The 22082-nt window shown below is 43.5% G+C and overlaps 1 protein-coding gene across 1 annotated transcript in view; it reads right to left on the bottom strand.

The window, feature by feature from the left end:
• The window catches only part of Synpr (synaptoporin), a 333039-nt gene extending 316073 nt beyond the window's left edge, over window positions 1-16966 (bottom strand). The window contains exons 1-2 of the mRNA XM_005348531.2: window positions 16770-16966; window positions 16570-16635 (exon numbers count right to left, since the gene is read on the bottom strand). Coding sequence (XP_005348588.1) covers window positions 16570-16635; window positions 16770-16787 — 84 coding nt within the window. The 5' untranslated portion in view covers window positions 16788-16966. The remainder of the gene's footprint in view (window positions 1-16569; window positions 16636-16769) is intronic.
• Window positions 16967-22082: the final 5116 nt, after the last annotated feature.

Below are 22082 nucleotides of genomic sequence, written 5' to 3'. Positions count from 1 at the left end.
AGACTTGGACCTAGAGGGGCTTCCAGGTGCCTAAGGAGAGGTCCCCAGTTAGTTCCTGGGGCAGCTGAAGATAGGGAACCTGAAATGATCCTATTCAAATATCTTTAAAATATGTAGTACTTTGAGCTAGACATTCTTCAACTAAAAACTAGGCTAGCAAGGGTTGTGGAGATTTATTGGTGGGTAAGAGTGCTTGCTATGCATGTAGAATTTGAGACTTGGAATCATTGGAACCCATGTTAAAAATAGGGCGCACACATGTGTATGCATGTGTGTGTGTGTGTGTGTGTGAGAGTGTGATCCAAGCACTATGAGGTACAGTGAAAAGAGAATCAACAGCCTAGCTCCAGCTTCAGTGATAGACCTGTCTCAAGGGAATAAGGCAGAGAGAGATAGAATAAAGCACTGTTCTCTTCCGGTCTCCACCCGCACATGGGTACATGCAAAATTTAAAAAAAAAAAAAAACAAAACACAAAATAAAGTGTATTAGAGGCACAGGAAGTGTGAATCTTCACAGGATGCTCACAGGCTTTACGAAGAGTATGATATGCTTTTAAAAACTAATGGGATAGTGAGTGATCTCAATGACAAGCACACACTATCACAGTATACAGATGTTGAAGGTATGGAGAGATACATTTTATCTATTAGCAAGCATGGAACCACAATCCACACTATGTTAAAGAGATAAAGCAAGTGGCTAATAGTCCTTATTCTAAGATTCAAATACTATAAAGGGCATTGGGCCTTCTTCCCACTTTCGAAGAAAAATTCCTATGACAAAATCCTAACTCTGGGACTTCAGAATGTGTCTTCCTTTGGAACCAAGGTCAAGCAGATAAAGTTATTAGAACTGTGTGTTCTAGAGTACAGTTGGAGAGTAAGGTCCTAATTCAGTATGACTGGTGTACACACACACACACACACACACACACACACACACACGAGTGTAATAGAAAGAAGAGAGACTAGAAGGGTGGATTATCCATAACTCAAGGAAACCAAAGACTGTCATCAAAGCACTAGGATTTGGGGGTAGAGGACAGCTCAGATCCTTCCTCACGAACTGTGAAAAGATTTAGAAGATTTGGCTTTCAGAACTTTGAGATTTCTGTTGTCTGTGACGCAAACATTTAAGGGTTGAAATAGGTTTTGAGAAACATGCATCCTTGGGTGAACCATTCCTGGGCTTCATATGATGGTTTGCTGACACAGGCTAAGGCAGCCACCTTTTCATTTGTGCTGTAGCTTTATGAGGTCACCACTGTGACAGCCTGGTTATCACCTGTTATTCATAAAAAAAAAATCTCATGTGTGGTACCCCCTCATGTGTGGTACATGATTATACTTGGTTTCACAGAACAGGCTTGGAAAATTAGCATATCATTTCGGAGAGAAAATGCATGTGTATGCAGAAGTATATTAAAGTCTATTTTCAAAACATTAGCTCAGTTTGCTCTCAGCAAAATACTGGGTGATTTTTACTTACTGGTTTTTGCTTATTTGGGGGATCTTAATTAATAGACATATCATGAATACATAAAATCGTTATAATTACCATGGACAGCATAGCCACCACCACCTCTTAACTCTTGAATGCAAGCGCCAGCCTACTTACTTGGTATATTTGGCAGCCCGACATGCAAGAGAGAGGCAGGTGGCTGCATGGGGATGGCTGATGGCCATGCTTGGCCACTCACAGACTGGACTACTAAACCAGTGTGCTTTAGAAGGCCACTGGAAGACTTGGATGAAGATGGGCTGGGCCAAGGTACATGTTTGAAGGTGAGAGAAGTAAAGAACAATGTTTAATCTTCAACTCTACCTGCTTCTGTTACTAAACACGTTACTTTCCGCAGAGGTAGCTAAAGTTCAATGCTCTGTCAATTTGAGGCATACCCTTTGATCATCTTTTACATTTTTATGATTTCTTTGAGGGTTTTGAGCTTGGTATACAAGTTTTGATGATGTTTACTGCCAGTTCTTCCCAGAGCCACCTCCCTGTCCCCAACCCAACTTTGCGTCTACTATTTTTGAACACCCTTCAATCACAATGTGTGATGCCCAAACATTCTTGGACGTCTGTTCTTCCACCGAAACATGATCCATTTATGGGGCTATAACATTAGAGAAAACGGATGCTTTTTCTTCCCCAGCAACTAGTAACTGCCATTCACTCCAGGGCCAGGAGTAAGATTGTGTGGCCAACTTCTCTTTATGTGCTGGGTTTGTGTCTGATTTGGGTCTGCACAGGTTTTCTGTATGCTGTGAGTTTGCATGTGCAGCTCTTGTTGTGTCTAGATGGTGTTCCCTTGAAGCTATCCACCGCCTCCGGCTGTTATATTCTTTCTATCCCCATCTTCTGCAAGGTTCGAAGAGCCTTGGGAGAGAGGGTGTGGTATATATTTTCCCTTTAAAGTAGAGCATTCTTCTTTTTCTTCCTCTCTTCCTTCAGTTGTGGGTCTCTACGTTAATCACCATCTCTTGTAAAGAGAAGCTGTTCTCAGACGATGGCCGAAAGATGTGTTCATCAATGGGGACAATGAAACACCATTAGGAGTTGGCCTAATGCCATGTCTATTTAGCAAATCATAGCAGTAGGCTCTCTCCTAGAACCTATGACATACACAGCCGTAGGTTCTTTCCCTGACAATAGTTCCAGATATGAGTTTCAACATAAGGAAAAGGACTTAAGTCCAATCAGAGAGTGTTTAGTGACTTCCATCATGTTTCTGACCACAATTGTACCAAGGGGCTGGCTTGCCATTGTTGTAGCGCATGGAGTTTATAGCAGAGTATAATTAGTGATTATTTTTTTCTCCATTAGCTTGCATCCTCTTGGCACTAAGAAAGCTATTAGGGCTATTAGGTAGGAAACATCCAGGTATACTGACTTGATTTCATTATGTTCTATGACTCCAGTGTGTGGTATCTTCAGCAATAACAACTTTCCACCAAGTGCTTGTGGTTAATAAAGAGCAACAGCAATGTACTGCAATGTCTGGAGGTCAGGGTGACCTCACTGTCCAATAACTTCAAAAGAATTGACCCATTTCTGGCACTGGAATTTTTATTTTTTATCTAGTAGGGACATAGGTGTCCTGTTTGTTCTTTTGAAAATCAATGTTGCACATGTCTGTGTGTGTGTGTGTGTATGTGTGTGTGTGCTTAGCATATAGACACATTTCTGTTAGTGCATTCTCCTTTGGGTTTGTGTGCAGAGCCCAAAGGAGGGCCTTGGACACCCTCTTCTATTGCTCTCTGAGTTGGACCACTTAGCAGCCCATCTTCATTCAAGTCTTGTGTATGTGTGTGTGTGCTTAGCATATAGACACATTTCTGTTAGTGCATTCTCCTTTGGGTTTGTGTGCAGAGCCCAAAGGAGGGCCTTGGACACCCTCTTCTATTGCTCTCTGAGTTGGACCACTTAGCAGCCCATCTTCATTCAAGTCTTGCAGTGATCTTCTAGAGTATGTTGGCTCGGTAATACATCTGGTGATCAACCAAGCAGGACATTCAGGCAACTCTGCGTGACCTCCTGCCTCTCTCAGGCATGCCATACTGCCAAATATATCAAGTAGATTGGTGCTTGTATTTTGTGCAGGTTTTTTTTTTAATGTCAAGGCCGGCAACAAGTAAGCCCCAGCAACTCCCCTATTTCCACTCCCAATCATAGATCTGTGGTTGCAGACGTGTACAAGACCATATCTGGCTTGTATGTCACTGGGGTGCTAGGATCAAAGCCCAGGCCCTCATGGTTATACAAAAAATGCTGCTAACCATTGGACCATTTTACCAATGTGCAGATATACTTTAAAATACATTTCAAATATAATCCTGAGTGATGTTGGTGATCTCATGAATAATTGTGCTTTTTCTTTCAATAGCGTCATAGAGAAATTGGGACATCTGACAGGGGCTGTTCTTGAACAAACTTCATTTCATAGCTATGACAGATGAAAACACACATTCCCTATTTCCTCACAGAACTGTGGGAGCAGACGAACATTAAAAGCAGTCAGTGGAGTATTGCCCCATAGGAAAATTTCGCAGGTTCTTGACCTCAGCCTGTGTTTGCTTTGATGTTTTTGTTTTTGTGTTTTCAAGGCTGAAGATTAACTCAGCGCTAGATATGTGTGTCAGCACCAAGTTGTGTCCCCACGCAAGCTTTAATTTCTCAGTGTAGGGACAGTCAACATCAAAGAACCTATGAATGGGAAGGTTCATACATTTTTAGTCCATTTAATCCCATAGTTTTGTATTCTAAAACCCCATCCCATTTTATAGTTCAAAAATTGATATGGGAGTTTGCCCAAGGATTCTTAGCTGTTAGATAAAATTTTAATACATCTTCAATGCAGGTGAAAATCCCTAAGAAAGTTGAAGCTCAGTGAAATTATCCAAGGTGATGGGTTAGCTCAAAGTTGAGTGGTTCCAAGTCCAACATATTTTCTCTTTTGAGTCAAGAGTCCCACTGTGGATCCCTAGATGACCTAGAACTCACTATATAGACCAAGCTAGCCTCGAACTCACAGGTCTGCCTGTCTCTGACTTCTGGAACTAAATGCATGTGCCGCCACATCTGGCCTCTCAGCATATTCTAAATCATGTTATAGTTCCTACTTGGCCAGCCACCTCCTTTTCCAGATGTAATGTTTCTGAAGTTCTCCATGTTACACTCGGATCGCGGGCCAGTGCCTGCCAGTTTACTATAGTCCTTCTTCAATCTAAACCCTGTCCCTTTGTAAGTAGGGTCTGCTGTCTCAGGAAAGACTCCCACTGTCAGCAATCTGTACCTGTCTATCAGGTACAATCAAAAGCCTCAAGTGATGACATCATAGAGAAGCAGAGCCAAGCCGTTTACAATGGACCAGATGGGTGGTGAGCACTTCCTGTTAACACCACAGAGGAATGTCTTCTTATGTGGCACACAAATCCTCCAAATAACAAACTAAGGAACCATGGTTCTCACACACACAGGAAGCAGACGAAATTCACTCATGCCCCATCATCAATGATGGAATGCACTTGGCTTAAGCAATTTCCCGAACATACAAAGATTTAAGTGTTTATCATCTTGCTAAGTATCTAGAGATTTCTTAAATTCCCCAGATGTCTTCCTGGGCATATGTCCATAACAGATTTATGAATTTGAATTTCTTTAAGGAGTGGACTTGTAAATGAATATTCTATAAGATATGGAAGATAAATAAAATTTTCTGAAGAAACCGGAATAATTTTTGAGCAGTAAGAAAGTCCCCGAAGCTATTTTGAGGGCACTTAGCATTTAGATTTTGTTTTATTTTTCTGGTCGCATTTGACAGTAGAAAGAACAAGGAGAAAAAAATTAAATTCCTAAAGTCTTGCATATTATTAGTATATGATAAGTGCAGGTATAGATGCATGCCTTTTCTGTTATTGTTGTCAATGGGGAAATCAGTGATGCTGCAGATCTAGGTAGGGATGAGGAGTCTCTAGTAATGGAGAGCGTTCATAAAGATGATTCAGGGCATGGATTTGGTGTCTGATTAGATTCACATCCTTTATTACTTGCTAATTGTCTGCCCTCAGGCAAATGATTTGACCTCTCCATGTATAAACAAGGTTGTTAATTAATCCTCAGAATATAATAAAAATCAAATAAACCATGCACAGAAATCGGAAAACTGCTTGTATGCATATATTAGAGTTAACGCTATTTGTATATGGTTTATGGTCATCTCACCATGCACCTTTTTCAGTGGGAAGATAATAGAAACACACACACACACACGCACGCACACACACACACACACACACACACATCAGTGGCCTGGCAGTGACAGTATAACAATGATCAAACTGTTTATACAGAGCTAGAAGTCTGGAGAGGGTTCACTGCAACTGTGAATACAATAGCATCATCAACCAGGTCTTCCCCAGGTCCAGTCCCACAGCTGCAGTACCAACCAGACACTGCCGGAGTTTTTGCTAAAATTTAACCAGTACAAGTAAGCCACAGATGTGACACTTACGACACTCATTTGATTTCAGTGGGCCAGTGAGGACACCATGGCTTTAAAAAAAATCAAATAAAACAAATACAAATTTAAAAGGGCCAGAACTCTAGCATATGGCTGATTGGACTCAAACCCACATTTCCTCAAGCCTCAGGTGGATTTTGTGTATCAAATAATCCCTGCTCTTCATGAAACAGACAGCGCTTGTCATGTGAGGCAAGCCGATGGATAGTTCTACACATTTCCTATTTTCTAGCACATCAATGGACACACAAAACACACACATACCACACATACACCGCACACAAACACAACACAATACATCCATAAATGCACATATCACACACACATAAACACTACACAGTCCATATATAAATGTACATACTTCACATACACACACCCCATACACAAATATATACACTTCAAACACACTCGAGCATAACACAATACATACAGAAACACACACATAATCCACACACACACACATCAAGCACAAACACAGCACAATACATACATAAACACACATACTCAACATACCATACACACACACACGTGTGTATCACATACAAAGACATACAACTCCACACACAAACACACTCAAACACAACACATACATAAGCACATATACTACACACACACACACAGACCATACAGACCACATACACCACACACATATTTACAGTGTCTGGTCATCTGTTGGAAATAATCTATTTTTAATAACTTTTATTCTTATGTGCACTGGTGTTTTGCCTGTGTCTATGTCTGTGTAAGGGTGTCTTGGAGTTCCAGACAGTTGTGAGCTGCCTCGTGGGTGCTGGCGATTGAATTTGAGACATCTGGAAAAGCAGCCAGAACTTTTAAGCTCTGATCTATCTCTCCAGCCCTGGAAATCATCTTGTTTTATCACCTTCATGCAGACCCGTCTCTGGGCCTGTTGTGCCCATAACTTTAGAGACTCTCCCTCCTACAGCTCCATTGGAAAGGGCAGTCTAGAAGAGAACGATTTGACTCTCATGACCCTTTCAAACCTAGCCACAAGTGACAGAATAACAGTGGACATTGGCCCTTGGGCACTGAATCTATACACTAGTTTATTGGCTTACGATATGACCTGGGTTGATAGTTGGGCTGAATTGAAAAAAAGAACCAGCTGAGGCAATTGTATTCCATCTTCCAGAATGTTGGATGTGAATCCTGCTTAGAATGAGTAAGAAACGTGCAGAATAAATACAGGGCAGGGCAGGGCAGGGCAGTGCAGTGTCTAAAACACTGCAGTGTTAGCCCCCTTGTTAAGGACTCTTGCTGCTTGGGTCACTGAACACTGAGCTATGCAGCCTGGCCCTATTTCAGTCCTTACTATTGTTTTAATAAGGGTTCTTCTCTATTCCTAGATGGTGAGAGTGTCTATACTATTCTTCCTCTGTCCGTGTGTTAATCTCTTACACAGCTAAGACTGATAACTTAACATATACTTCTATAATATCCTTATAATTCTTCACAACAGATTTTATGAGGGGTCTGTGTTCTCCAGAATTTATTCATCTCTCTCTCTCTCTCTCTCTCTCTCTCTCTCTCTCTCTCTCTCTCTCCCTCCCTCCCTCCCTCCCTCCCTCCCTCTCTTCCTTCGCCTTTTCCATCTAATACTGAGTAACCCTCTAGGGCCTGGGAGCTATGGAAGGGTTAGCAGATGTTCTTGGAGTCAGCCCTCCTGAGCATGGAGAGCTTCACTACATCTTTAGAATGAGTGGATGAGCACACCACAGTGTGCTTTGGCTGGAATACAAATACACCACTGGGGAGTACACTCTAGACTCCCTTAAGAGGTCAGCTTCACCCAGCAATGCCTCCTATCCATGGACACCCAGATGAAAAATAATTCACTACCCAGTTGGGGTGGGGTAGAAGGGAAATGGGGTGTTCCAAACAGAGAAGGTGGAATGTGAGAAAGCCACCTGCTCAGCAAGAAACCATCACAGGGCCTCCAAATATCCAGCAAGTATGAAACGTGCACACAGCAGGAAATGGGCTTTGGATAGAAGAGGAAAAACATGATCTGGACTTTCCCCTGTGTGAGTGTTTGGGTGATGAGTCAGTCTCAACTTTCTCTTTTGTGTGTCCATGCATGTGTGTATGTGTATGTGTACATGTCTATGAATGGCATGCACATGTGTGTGTGCATGTAGAAACCAGAGGACCAACTTGTACATTTGTTTTTTAAACATCATTCACATCTATCTATGTATCTATCTATGTATCTATCTATGTATCTATCATCTATCTATGTATCTATCTATGTATCTATCATCTATCTATGTATCTATCTATGTATCTATCTATCTATCTATCTATCTATCTATCTATCTATCGTCTATCTATCTACCTATCTATCTATCTATCTATCTATCTATCTATCTATCTATCTATCTATCATCTGTCTGTCTGTCTGTCTGTCTGCCTGTCAGTCTGTCTGACTATCTATCTAATCTAATCTACTTTTGAGACAGGGTCTCTCCCTGACCTTCTACTCATCAGCTTTAGCAGGCTGATTTGATTGAAGAGCAAGCCCCAAGGATCTTCCTGTCTCCAACTCCCACTGTTAGGATCATAAGCACATGCCACCACGCCTGGCTTTTGCCATGGCTTCTGAGGATCCAACTCCGGTTTTCATTCTTGCAAACAAGCACTTTACTGACTGAGTGATCTCTCCAGTCCGATCATTTCTCATTCTCATAACTTCTGAGGAGGCCGAGGCAAAGGTTACAGGGTGCAGGCTGTTGAAGAAAGAAAGTCTCAGCCCGGTGGGGGGCAGAGCTCAAGCTCCACACCTCAGACCTCAGTACAGCCTCCATCCAGTAGCCCTTTGCTATTCACCAGCAGAAGCACCATCTTTCCTTGTTAGAACCGTCGCTCCGGACTACTGAGAACTGAAGAACAATGGCAATGGGTTTTTGATCCTACTGTACGTACTGGCTTTGTGGGAGCCTAGACAGTTTGGATGCTCACCTTACTAGACCTGGATGGAGGTGGGTGGTCCTTGGACTTCCCACAGGGCAGGGAACCCTGATTGCTTTTCGGGCTGAGGAGGGAGGGGGACTTGATCGGGGGAGGGGGAGGGAAATGGGAGGCGGTGGCGGGGAGAAGGCAGAAATCTTTAATAAATGAATAAATAAATAAAAAAAACATGAATAAGTTTGCAGAAGCAGAAAAAAAAAGAACCCTCGCTCTGCCACCGTGGATTTTGATAAACATGATTTCCTTTAAAATTCCTGACACCATGGGGACACGGGAAAGGGGCGTTCTCTCCAATGCACAGGTGGGAAACATTCTTAGAGTAAGGCTGAGCTAACACCGTGAACTGCTGGCGACATGCTCCTGTGGTTGACAGGTTCCGGAGCAGAGGCGGAACAGGCGCGATAGGAGTGAGCCAGGCCATGTTTGTGGCTACAATCTTAGAACCGGACTGACCAGCCGTGGGGCACTTCTTTATTTATGCAGAAATTTATTGAGCATAGATAGATTCATGTCGTTCCAAAGCAGAGATTCTATAATTTTTGGTTTTGGACACGTGTTTCACTTCCTCTTGCATATCTTTTGGTCATGGCTGATAAACCGAGTTATCTTTTGCAATCACGTTCCCTTACGTTTAGTCATCATTGATAAACAGTTATCTTTTGTAATTATTTTTACTCATCAACCCCATAACCCAATTTTTAAGAATGCAGAAGCATACGGTAGCCTGTTCTCTTGGGCTGGCAGTTCTTTGTGGCTTCAAGGACACTAGATATTAAGACAATCTCCAAGCCAGCTTGGGAAGATTGTCATGCTCCGAGTGGTGTATTATTAACTCTTAATGGTCCGAGTGTCCAGGAAAAACCCTCAGGCCAAAGCTGCTTCAGTTGTTATTCAATTTCTGACATATTTTAATGCTTTAAATTTTATATCTTTATAGAATTTATTTGTATGTCTAATCCTGTCACTCTTTTGCTCCTTGGTCCTAAGACGCCACAGTGGCTCTGCACGAGCTAGTTTTTCTAAGAAAGGGAGGTCCTGACATCTCAATCTCTTATCATCTTTCCACACTGTTTCTTGCCCATCAACGTCAGTCCCTGTGTATGGCAGAGGTAACTTTGGCTACTCTAACTCTTTTGCTGTACATGCATTGTAATCGCCTGAGTGTACAGTGGGAAGAGGCTTGTAATCTGATCTGTGGACAAATCCTCTAGCCCACCAAATCTTGTTGATCTTTTAGAGTTGACCTTGTTTTCATTATCTTGTTCCTGAGTAAGTACAGTACAAGGGCAGATGTTTTAAAGAATGACGCATAGCCTCATAAAGAGACCTCTGACTTCTTTATGTGAGTCACAACCTCCAAGGTGTAAGGAAGACCTTCAAGCAGATAAGGATATCTCCCTAGAAGCGGGATGGGGTGGCATGCTTAGGACTTTCCTGGAGAGATTAGAAGAAGTATTCTTGGGGAAAGGCACAAATGATTCATAAGTAATTTCCCATCAATTCAATATCCCCAAATAATACAAACACTGAAAGTCCCCCAAGCATGCAACACAAGGAGCTCAAAACCAACAGTGACACTGAGGCCAACACACGGCTCAGCTTTGCCAGATCCTTGTCCAGCATCCGTGCTGCCTTGAAGACTTTCGCCATTCCCGTTTGATTGGCTGAGCCAGTAGACTAGGTACAAATGCAGCAGAAGTCAAATACAGCCTACAGGAGACAAAGACGAGGGAGGTCACAGGCCTGCGCACACGTATCTTGCAGAGCTGGAATGTTTAAAGCCGAATACATAACCATTTTCCTTCTCACTCTTCACCTGGGAGAGGGAGAGAGTTGAGTCCTCTCGGAGAAATGCTCTTCCCTCATTTTCTCCTGTTCTGACGGGCTCTTATGCCACCTGCCCCAGTAAGCTCAGAGCAGCCGCAGGGGCTGAATTCTGGGGTGTTGCTTTGCATCACACATGTATCCCTTCATACCCCAACTGAACACAGTTTTGTCAGAGGTGAGAGGGTTATCAGTAAGTACATATTACCTTAGCTTTAGATTCATCAGACCCTTAATGGAAGACTACTACTCTCGATTTTGATGTTTTATGTTACAGTTCTCCATCTTGCTTATAGTAGAGGGGGAAAGGAGTTGCTTCTTGTATGTAAAAACAAAAGAATGATCATACGATGTGATTAGATTGTTGGCTTTATAATGAAAGACTTTTGTGGACATTTTATGTGGAAAAGCGATTTTAAATTAAAACTTGCTTGGTTAACTACTAATGAACAGAAAATAAAATCAAATCTAAAAGACAACAGATATCTGTTGAATTTTCTCTAAAAGCAGACATTCCTTGACTTTTCCAGAAAAGATCTCAAATATCTACTTGAGGGAAGTGATAGGTAACACCAAGTACGGCAGCATTGGCTTTTAAATCTTCTTTGAAACTTTGAGACCAGAGACACCCAGGGCCTGCCGCATGGAAGGAAGAAGGCTGTAGAATTTAGAGGGATCCGGTCAGAGCGACGCTGGCCAGTCTTTGTTCTCCGGGAGTTAGCTAGCATCCCTGAGCCCCACGGTGAAATAATGTTTTACAGAACAACACGACACAGGAGATGTACCTTCATCTGAAGCTTGTAGAGGAATGTGATTGTCTCCCTTCTCTCATACATAGAGCGTCACTATATCATGCTCTGCTATAGGTGCCGATTGGTTGTTACTAGTAGCAGGAGTCACGTGTGATATCTCTTGATAGAAAGGAAGCAGAGAGACAGACGTGTGGTATTTCTATAAGACCATAGCTTAGAATTTAGCTTTAGGAATGGATGTTATATAAATGCTAGTGTGACCATCTAAATAGACCACGTGCATTTTTGGACTGACAAGCTTCATTGGGAAGGTAGAGGGGCAGAAACAAAGGTTAGGATAAAAATGTGAAGTCATAAATAGTAGACATGTTATAGTAAAATTATAGATATCAGAGATAAGGATTAGAGGATTTGGGCAAGTTGATTCCTTAAGGGCAGAATCTGGAGCTGCAGTGTAATGCCAGAGGACTAGTCAAGCCATACAGGATAGTGCCAGAGGACTAGTCAAGCCACAGGGCATAGTGCTGGAGGACTAGTCAAGCCACAGAGGATAGCTCTAGAGGACTAGTCAAGCCACAGGGGATAGTGCCAGAGGACTAGTCAAGCCACACAGGATAGTGCCAGAGGACTAGTCAAGCCACAGGGCATAGTGCTGGAGGACTAGTCAAGCCACACAGGATAGTGCTGAAGGACTAGTTAAGCCACACAGGATAGTGCTAGAGGACTAGTCAAGCTACTACATAGTGCTAGGGGACTAGTTAAGCCACACAACATCACCAAGGGGAAGTAGTCCTTCAGTACTGCTCCAACAGAGCTAGTGTTTGAAGCATTATTGTGTCCTGAGCAACACGAACATGTTGAGTCCACTTCCCACAAATTCCACGGTACAAACCCAGGTTTTATAGACAGCAGAAGAAAGAAGTAATGTGTTTACACACGGGGGAATAATGTGTTTACACACATTCGGTAGCGAGAGGAAGAAATAATGTGTTTGCACACGTTGGGTAAGGGGAGAAAGAAACAACGTGTTTGCACACGTTGGGGGAACAATGTGTTTGCACACATTGGGGGACCTACTTGCAGTGTAAAGTAGCAAAATAAGAAAGGCCAGTAGAAGACAGGATGATATTTACATAGCTTTTCAAATATAAAACCAGGGTAAGTTGAGCTGTAACACTTCCAAATTGCGGGTTAAGCAATTCACAGCACATCATTTTTCAACTGTGAAAAAGTGAAACACTACCGGAGTTGGGTCTGTGCTTTGAACCTCTGGTTGTGAAGAGGAGGTGAAAGTCCCCTGACCTCATTTAAGTAGAGATCAAGGATGGGAAAGTCCTGCCCAGAGACGTTTGAAAATGAATAAGGCTTTTCCATCCATCCTTTTCTACAATATTAAGGCCTCAGGTTGACTACATCCACAAGCTCTCATAGGAAAGAACATACACACATGTATCTTCCACATAGCTTCCCAGGGGCTATAAGCCCCAAAAGGAGAGAATGCCTTTGGAAATTCATTGAAGAAACCACTTACAACGTGAGTTCCTATAAATCATTCACATGTATGAATGCAGATAAGTGATATGTCTGCAATTTTAATTTTCATGGCTTATTTACCCCATTCTCTACTACTGACTAGCAAGCTATATCTTGTCAAAAAATCACTATTTATAGCTCAGTTGTATATACTGATATGCTTCCCTTTATGTTCATATTAACTCCCCCCGCCACGACACACACACAGGACTTTCTTTTCTGTAAATAGCATGTTGCACTGCGCAGGTACCCAGAACATCTGACGGAGCACATCGCTTACAATCGGATTAACACAATGAGTGTTGTTCTTCTCCATTTAAAGTTTTATGACCTATTTTTAAAAGAAAGAAAAGCTTATTTTCTTTCTTTTCTACTTTTTAAGAATTTTTTTGATGCAGGCTCTCACTGTGTATCCCAAGCGGATCCTCCTGCCTCAGCCTCCGTACTGCTTGGAGTACAGTTGTACACCACCATGCCTGGATTCGTTTCTTGACAATAATTGTATCAATGAGGACTACAGGCCTCAACCTCCATATACATGAGTGCTAAGTTAATTGTCTTTAATGGTAATATATTTCATCATTTACACAAATTACACCTGTAAGTATTTGTCTAGGTGGATTTATTAGCTGTTGCCATTCCTTCCCACTGCAAACGGTGTTGCAATAGATGCTCTGAACGTAATGGTGTGGTTTAGAGGTGCATGTATCTTCCAACATTTACACGTTAACACCTAATCCCCAAAGTGGCAGTATCAGATGAGACATGTGTCACTCCCAAGGACAGAGCCCTTGTGAACACATGAGTGCCCTTACAAAGGGCAGATAAGGACAGAGAGAAGGTGCCATCTGCGAACCAGAGAGGGAGTCCTTGCCAGACACAGAATCTGCCAGCCTTTGGTGGAAACTCCCTGCCTTCAGAACTCCGAGAAAGAAATCTCTGATGCAACAGCTATCTAATTGAAGGAGATTTAGAAGAGAAACCTGAGTGGCTTATGGAGCAGATATCTCTATGTGGAGTTTTATTCCTAGGGCATAGATGCTGGAAAGGATTATAGTTTAAGGATTGAAGACTCGCCTTCAAAGCCACTTTCTATCACTGTATCAGCTTCTACAGAAACAGAGGAACTGGGATAGTCTACGCACACGGTCATTACCAATGGACAGTTTTTCCAATCACTTGCTGTTTGCCAAGTGTTCTGAAAGGGGCTAGTGAAAGAGAGACAGGACAAATTCTATGGTACTAGGAGACTGTACTTCCACCGGAAGTTACTGTCATCACCTGAGTGTGTGTGTGTGTGTGTGTGTGTGTGTGTGTCAGAGAGGCTCCACATGCCACTGTCCACACACGTGGGTATAAGCTGACTCTTCCTCTGCCCAGTACTGTAATCTTTCACTCTTAATAAAAAGAACCTACAATAAATGAAATACAGAGTGATGCTTCTCGTGCATAAATGACTAAAGTAACAGAAGCTCGGGGAGGTGGTGGATCAGTAACTCAATTTAGGGGCAGAAATGGGAGGTAGGAGACACACTTTATCGAGGAGCCAGCATTTCAGCTGGGGGCGGGGGAGACAAACATTTTCTCTAGGCCTGGAATGCAAAGAGAGAAATGCAAATGATGCTCACAAAGGTGAAGGGAGGTAAATGGCAGTGCCTTTGCATCCTGAAGAGGTAGTGTGTACCCCAGAGTGGTGTTCTGCCAGCACTGGCACATCTGAGAATTACCTAAAGGGGCTTGTTCAGAATGACGGTGGATAAACGGCTTCCTCGTGTTCTGATTTAGTGTCTAGAAAGCTGTGATCCAAACAAACTCCCAGACTGGCCAGGCTTTGAAATTTATCTGCAGAGACCTTGTGAGCAGGGGCAAAAATTCCTTCAAGAATGACAATGTAGGAGAGTTGCAGGTTATATCAGAAAGCGATATCATGCTTCTGAACTTAGGGGTCAAGTAAGCTGGCAACTAAAATACTATTTTGACTTTTAAGAAGTCACTCCACAAGACTGTCTGGTTAAAAGGCTAAGTAAAAGAATTCAAGGAGGAGGTTAAGGAAGCAGACCAAAAGATCCTTCAACTGTGAAACCAGCATAGCTTGTTGGACTTGCCAAAAAAAAAAAAAAAACCACAAAACCAAATAACTAACAACAACAACAAACAATATTAAGGTTGGCCGAGTCTCCCAGCAGCTAAAAGCCCATACTGCCAAACTTGAAAATCCAAATTCCATCCCAGAAATCTAAATAAGTGGAATGAGAGAACTAACTCTCATATTGTCTTCTGATCTCACATGTGCACTGTGGCTGCCTTGGTACACACACACACACACACACACACACACACACACACCACACAAGTGCATAAGGGAAACAGTATCAGAATAGCCAACTGAAAGCCGGCAGCTGGAGCCTTCTTAAAGAACTTTCTTGAAGAGGTTAAACTGATCATCCAATCAGGCACTGTTGTTCCGATCAATGCACAGGGCAGGTGTGATTACCAAGACTACAATGTGAACATGCGTCACGCTTTCGTGTAGTCAAATCCAGACACACTCTTTGTCTCTGCCTCTGAAGCACGGAACAGGCTCTTACATAATTTCCTAGCTAGTCCGTGTTAGCGCCTGTGATTAATGCCACATGACGGGCTTTGAACTTTGTGTTCTGATGGCTTCTCTAGCCTTGCAGAGCTCCTAGCAAGAGGAAATGTGTGACCCACAGACTTCACTCCTTTTAACTATCATTCCAGCCAACAGCATTGCCATTGCTACAGGAGGCCTCGTGAGTAACCATTTTTGTGCCTTGCTCCTGTCTACAGACAAATTACATAGGACTCTTGAGATGGGTTTTTAAAGCAGAAACAAACCAGAGGAGCGATATAACTTCCCACAGCCCAACCCTGGGAGAAAGCTGATGAAGAATTCATCTGGGGAAAGCCAGAAGAATCCAAGAGGAATATCCACGGTAGAGAAGTCCTTGCTCACTCTACTATCCTCTCTCCAAAGCAGATCAGTGATCTCAGAGCAGAGTATCCCGTCCAGAACAGAAGCTGTCCCAGTGCTGACCAACTTTTCCAGTTTGGACAAGTCCTCCCAGCTTTTCATCCAAGCGTTCCTGGATACCTACCCCGTCAAGCCTCAGGCTCACAGGGGACCAGGGAAGAGGCCAGGAGCCCTGGAGGTTTCTTCCCCCTCCCACCTCTCCCGCTCCCCCACCAGACCCTGCTGGCCAGAACGCTTCCCAGGGAGATGATTCTAGCTCCTGAACAAATGTATTCATATTCCCCCTGGAATCCCAGTGTGACCTCGACCCTACCTAGCATCCCCGGACTGACGAGCAGCTCAAGAGCAGGCAGGATTGACGGAGGCTGAACCCCAAGCTGTGAATAGACCCCGGTGGAGAGCGCCCCACCTGACCTCTTTCCACCTGGCAGCTGCTGCCTCCCAGCTACTCACCAACTCCAGGGCTCGCAGGAAGGCAAGGGGTTCCTTCAGTGCCCGAAAGGTGCCCGCCGAAGCCAACTACGGATGAATAAGACAAGGGAGAGAAAGAAAAAAAGCATGAGCGGGGGACTGTGGACACCTGTCCAGGTGTCAGGGTCCCCAGCATTCCCCAATCTTAGGCCAGCTGCTTTGCCCGCCCTGTTCAGTTCTACCTGGCTCACAGGGTCCATGACTCGCCCTTGCTACGTCTTCTCCCGCGCCAGTTCCCTTCAGGGATGAAGTTCGTCTGACCCACGGTCCCCAGGGTCAGAAGCCAATTCAGGCAGCTGACCCGGGACTCTGGCAGGAAGAGACTGCAGCCGGTGACCGCTCGCTGAGGCTCCGCTGCGCTGGGTGCTCTTGAGCTAGCGCTGCGTGAGGCAAACGGAGCAGGAGAGGGGTGGGCGGGGCAGAGTGGGCAAAGGAGCAGCAACAGGGGAGGGGAGAAAGGCAAGCCGTCGGGGCCAGGCTGCAATTGGCCAGCCGCACGCTCCACGGGGGAGGGCGTCCGGGTGGGCTAGGCACAACCTGCGCTCATTGGTCCAGGCCCAGCGCGCGCAGCTCTGGGCTCCGGGGAAACTTTGGGGGCTTTTGGCTGGCCACAGTAAGCTCACGTCCTCAGCAAGAAGGCTGTCCGCTGCAAGAGGCTTCCCCGGTGAGAAAAGAACACCCACTCTCAGTGGAGACATGCATTTACATTCATTCTAGTGACTTCTCTATGACGAAGAAATCATGGATCACGCCAGTCATTTCTCAAAGCCTGCATGGAAAGGCTTCCTTGGGTGGCTAGACTGTTTCAGACTCTGGGGTCCAGCCTCAGACAGCACACTGCTTATTGCCCTCCAGGAAGCAGGGGCGGGGAGGAAACCTGGGTGTAGACTGGAGGGAGACAGGGGTGGTAAGAGAGAGGGACAACTGGAGAGGGAGACAGGTGTATGTGTGTGTGTTTGGGAATGGGTGAGGGGTGTCAGCATAGAGTGGTAGGAACCGAAATCAATTGATCTTGGCTATAGCACTGGGTACCAGGCAGCTAGGTAATCTTCCGGACCATGTGTGAGGTCCATAGCAAATTCGCCTTATTTTAAAAGTAGAAAACAGATGGGATTAGAACCAATACATGAGGGACTAAACTGGCCTCGAACTTAAAGGACATTTCAAGCCTACGTGGTCTCTTTGAACCTCGTGTCAATCCCCTAAATAAACTTTTCCAAAATACTGATAGATAAGAAACAGTTTCCACCCCAACCAGAGTCAAGCTCTGCTTAGAATTTAATGAGAAGTAGTTCACCCCCACCCCTTAATGGGTCAACCTTGCTGCATATAATCAGCAGCAACGATGGAGTTCTGTCAATCAAGGAAACACCTTGCTAAGAGATTAACAGACACCCTCATTTCATTAACTATTCACAGAACACCCACAAGTTAATAGTGTTAGCCTCCATCTTGAGATGAGGACACTGGCGCGTGCTGTTCAGCTTGCAGGCACTGAGCCTGAGCTGAATTAAAAACGGAGATACAGAAAGCATAGAGGAAGGAGAAGATGGGGAATAAGGGAGAGAAGTGGGCAGGTCCATCACCCTGTTCAGCCCTTTCTTCTCCCTTTGGACTGGATTCTACATGTGAAGTGGTCTCCCAGCAACACAGAAGAGTCCATCTGTTTACTACAAAGATTTGCCAAAAAGGCTTGGAGTGTGTCAGAATATGTGAGGGGTGTATTTAATAGTTAGGGCTGGGGAAAATAAATATAGAAAAAGAATGGCCTGCAGTCTATAAGAAGAGACAGCAGTCCAAAATTGGGCAAGAAAAAAAGCTTTTAGAGAGACCTCCTCCAACCCTGTCAATGGATTTTATTAAAGAAAAACTTGAAATTGCAAGAGTAGGAACCCCAACAGGCCAGTTGCGCCATCTGCAGCAGCAGCTTTGTTCCTACTGCTCTTCCGACATGCAGAGAGCTTCTGAAACAATGGAAAATGATCGCTTGAAACACAAGCCTTTATGCAACTACAGGGTAAGTGGGAAGAGGTGGAGCATAATCAAGTGTTTGGTACTTGGTGTTCTGATTGCGCGTTTATAAACACATGAGCCAACCTGTTTCTTTTCGCCTATGATATAGAACGCACAATACTGGATATTGACTGTAGCTAGGTGCTTAATGGACTCTTAAGTAGATTTTGTAGATAGCTCATGTAAGACAGTATTTCATGCTTCGATGCTTTCAATAATTGAGTCTTTCCAAAGCAGCCTTGAACATGTAAAGGTGCTGACTTCAGTGCTCACCATCCACTCTTAGAGTGTGCTCCTTCTTTTTTGGTCCAGGAGCAGTCATGTGACTTCCAGAGACAATGGATATTTCTGAGGATAAGTTGGGGGAATTTTATATAATCTACCCTCTGAGTTATTTCCTAACACTAAAGGATGAATATGATTTCCTTGTAGAGATTGGCACTACAGCCTAGTGGCAGAGCATTTGCCTGGCATATGCAAGGGCAGGGCTTTGGTCCCTAGATTACCAAAAACAGGGCGGAAGAAAAGACTTACATGGAGGTACTGTTGACAGTCTGGGTTCCCACAGAAGGCTGGTATAGAAAGGAGCTGCAGCTGAGTCGTGGTGAACAGGAAGCTAAGTAGTGGTGGACAGGAAGCTGAGTAGTGGTGGACAGGAAGCTGAGTAGTGGTGGACAGGAAGCTGAGTAGTGGTGGACAGGAAGCTGAGTAATGGTGGACAGGAAACTGAGTAGTGGTGGACAGGAAGCTGAGTTGTGGTGAATAGGAAGCTGAGTGAGACATGCTTTGGGACTCCAAAGAACTGAGATATTAAGGGTTTTTTTTTTTTTCTATTTAACCTCAGCTGACTAAACAGATTTCACACAGTGAAGTAGGGAAAACAAGAATTGACATTAGGTCGCTTTGACCTCATTTTCTCTGCACTCCAAAGCATAATCTTTGCTCTTTGCATAATGGTCAATGAGGTTTACGAGTATAACATCTCCTGTTTGGTGATGGTAATTTTCCTGATAGGATCAGTTGAGTTTCTGCTACACTCAGAGGGTTGCACTGTTTCCTGTGTTTCATTTAAGCCCCGTCCTATCCTGCTCTCCTTCTCTATGAATAGCATACCAAGCCCGAGGTAATTTTTATGAGTTCACCTATAAATCTGAAATCAGGAAAGATTTATTGACTGCATTGTCCATGTGCGATTATTAAGCCAAGGACTTGACACTAATGAAGTCTGATTACCATGCTTAGTCCCTCAGATCTCTCTTCATACTCAACATTTCTCCTAGCTTATATGGTGACATATTTTTCCAGGTCTCCAGCTGTCATGAGAAACTGGCGAATGAGGGTGTAATGGCTTAGACTACAATGACACATTGTCAGGCATTTCTTTTCGCATTCCACAGATGTATATGTCCCCAACAGCTGCATCACCAAAATAGACAAAAATTGTGAGCTCCATATCACATTTGCAATGCTAAATATTTGGTAGACTTTGGGGTTAGACCCTATGTAATCGACCAGGGGATAACTCTGGTTTCCTTCCAAATAGATCGGCAAGAGAAGGAAAGATGGCGTGAACACTGCCATCGTTTTATTTCTGGTGACTTAAGATGACCCCTTCTCTTTTGACCCAATATAGTAAAACCTAGTTTCCATCTTATTCTAATGGAGATGCTGTAAGGGCTCAGTTGCTGGGTTAACTTGAAGTGCTCTGTGTTGCCTATGAAACTCAAGTAGTTTCCAAACCCTTTCGGCTTTAGCATAGGGACTATGTATACTTCCTTTGACCCAGCAAGACAATCCATCCACCTTCCTTCAGAGGAGTGCTTTTTCTCAATAGAGGGAGATTTGGGTCCTCCTTTGCCCTATTGACAGTGTTAAGTGATATTTTGATTTCTACGTATGTGTGTGTGTGTGTGGGGGGGTGGTATCTAGAAGATAAAGACCAGGGATTATTCCCAGCAGCCTTGTAAGAACAGAACGTATCTCACAGCCACAGTAGTGAATCATATGGAAAATATCAGTGGCTCCAACGCAGAGCAGCCTTCGTTGGCTCATTCAGTCAGGAAAGGGTGGGAGCCTGCTGTGTATTGACATGGTTGAATACTAATCTGTCCCTAGATGCTTGCTGAGACTCCTACCTTTCCAAAAATTGCCTTGTGTTAGAAAATACTCAAAGCCTAAACTTTTATTTTTTTTTTGTTTTTTGTTTGGTTTTTTTTTGGTTTTTTCGAGACAGGGTTTCTCTGTGGTTTTGGAGCCTGGCCTGGAACTAGCTCTTGTAGACCAGGCTGGTCTCGAACTCACAGAGATCTGCCTGCCTCTGCCTCCCGAGTGCTGGGATTAAAGGTGTGCGCCACCACCGCCCGGCTAAAGCCTAAACTTTTAAAGTCAGTATTTTATAAAGATGAAAGTGAGAAGTCGAATAATAAAAATAACCATTTTGAGTTTCAAAGAGGACTGTTACAAAAGAATAAATTGTTATAAACAAATACGAAATTATGTATGTATACAAAATTATTCTTGTGTATAAAGTAAACAATAAATAGACAACGAAAGAAGAAAACTTTAAAGAACAAGCTAGCACACTACCGTAGATAGCCTTTATTATTTAGGCAAACTGGTCGCTTTTGGACCAGTATTCTTGGATTTCATTTTCCTGTCTCTGGTGAAGAAGAAGAAAATATTTAAAGTTTGTCTGTGGCAGCAATACAAAAGGAAACTGTACTCATGGGTTATAAAATCTAAAACACGACAAAGAATCAATGAGTGGAAGCCTGTACAATGGTCCACACTGCACTCTGTGCTCCTGCTGGCAGCAGGGCCCTTCTCACGTTCTTCCTGGTGTCTGTGAGCAGAGAAGTCGGCCCTGTAGGTCAGGCTGCTTATTTGTTCAGCTGGTTTGTAGAAGCGCTAACTTTACAATAAATGAAGTGCTAACCCTCAAACATTCCGTCAACTATATTTATTTTCTTCCCATCTTTAGTGGATGCACTCACTAAAACACAAAAGAATATAAAGAAAAGTTCTTCAAACAATAAGGCTTCGCAAATAGACTTCCTACTGCAAGTCTTCTGTACCGAATTTCTCTCTCTTTTCGATTTTAATTTCAACTCGTCTGTGTTGATTGTACATGATAGAGGGTTGTATAAGTACATCTCCCATGCATGTATGCAGGTATGTTGAGGCTCTTTCCCTTCACACTGCCCATCTTTCCCTTCTTTCCCCTCCCTCCCTGCTGTCACTGCTTCTTACCCTCCTACTTTCAAGTCCATGGCTACCGTTAACACTCTTTCCTGCCCTACTTTTTTGATTTAATCTATTGAAAAATCTAGGAATCACAAATGAGAATATATGCAATATTTGAGACACTCCGAGGCTGATTTCATTTCTTTACTATGGTTATTTCCAATTGGATCCACTTTCTTGCAAATGACATAACCACTCTTTCTCATGACTAAAAAGTTCTTGTATTTAACATTTCTGTA

The sequence above is a fragment of the Microtus ochrogaster genome, chromosome 6 (assembly GCF_000317375.1).
Source record: "Microtus ochrogaster isolate Prairie Vole_2 chromosome 6, MicOch1.0, whole genome shotgun sequence".
NCBI classification, from domain to species: domain Eukaryota; kingdom Metazoa; phylum Chordata; class Mammalia; order Rodentia; family Cricetidae; genus Microtus; species Microtus ochrogaster.
Note: the sequence above shows the minus strand (reverse complement) of the source record. Positions and strands in the feature narration are given on the sequence as shown.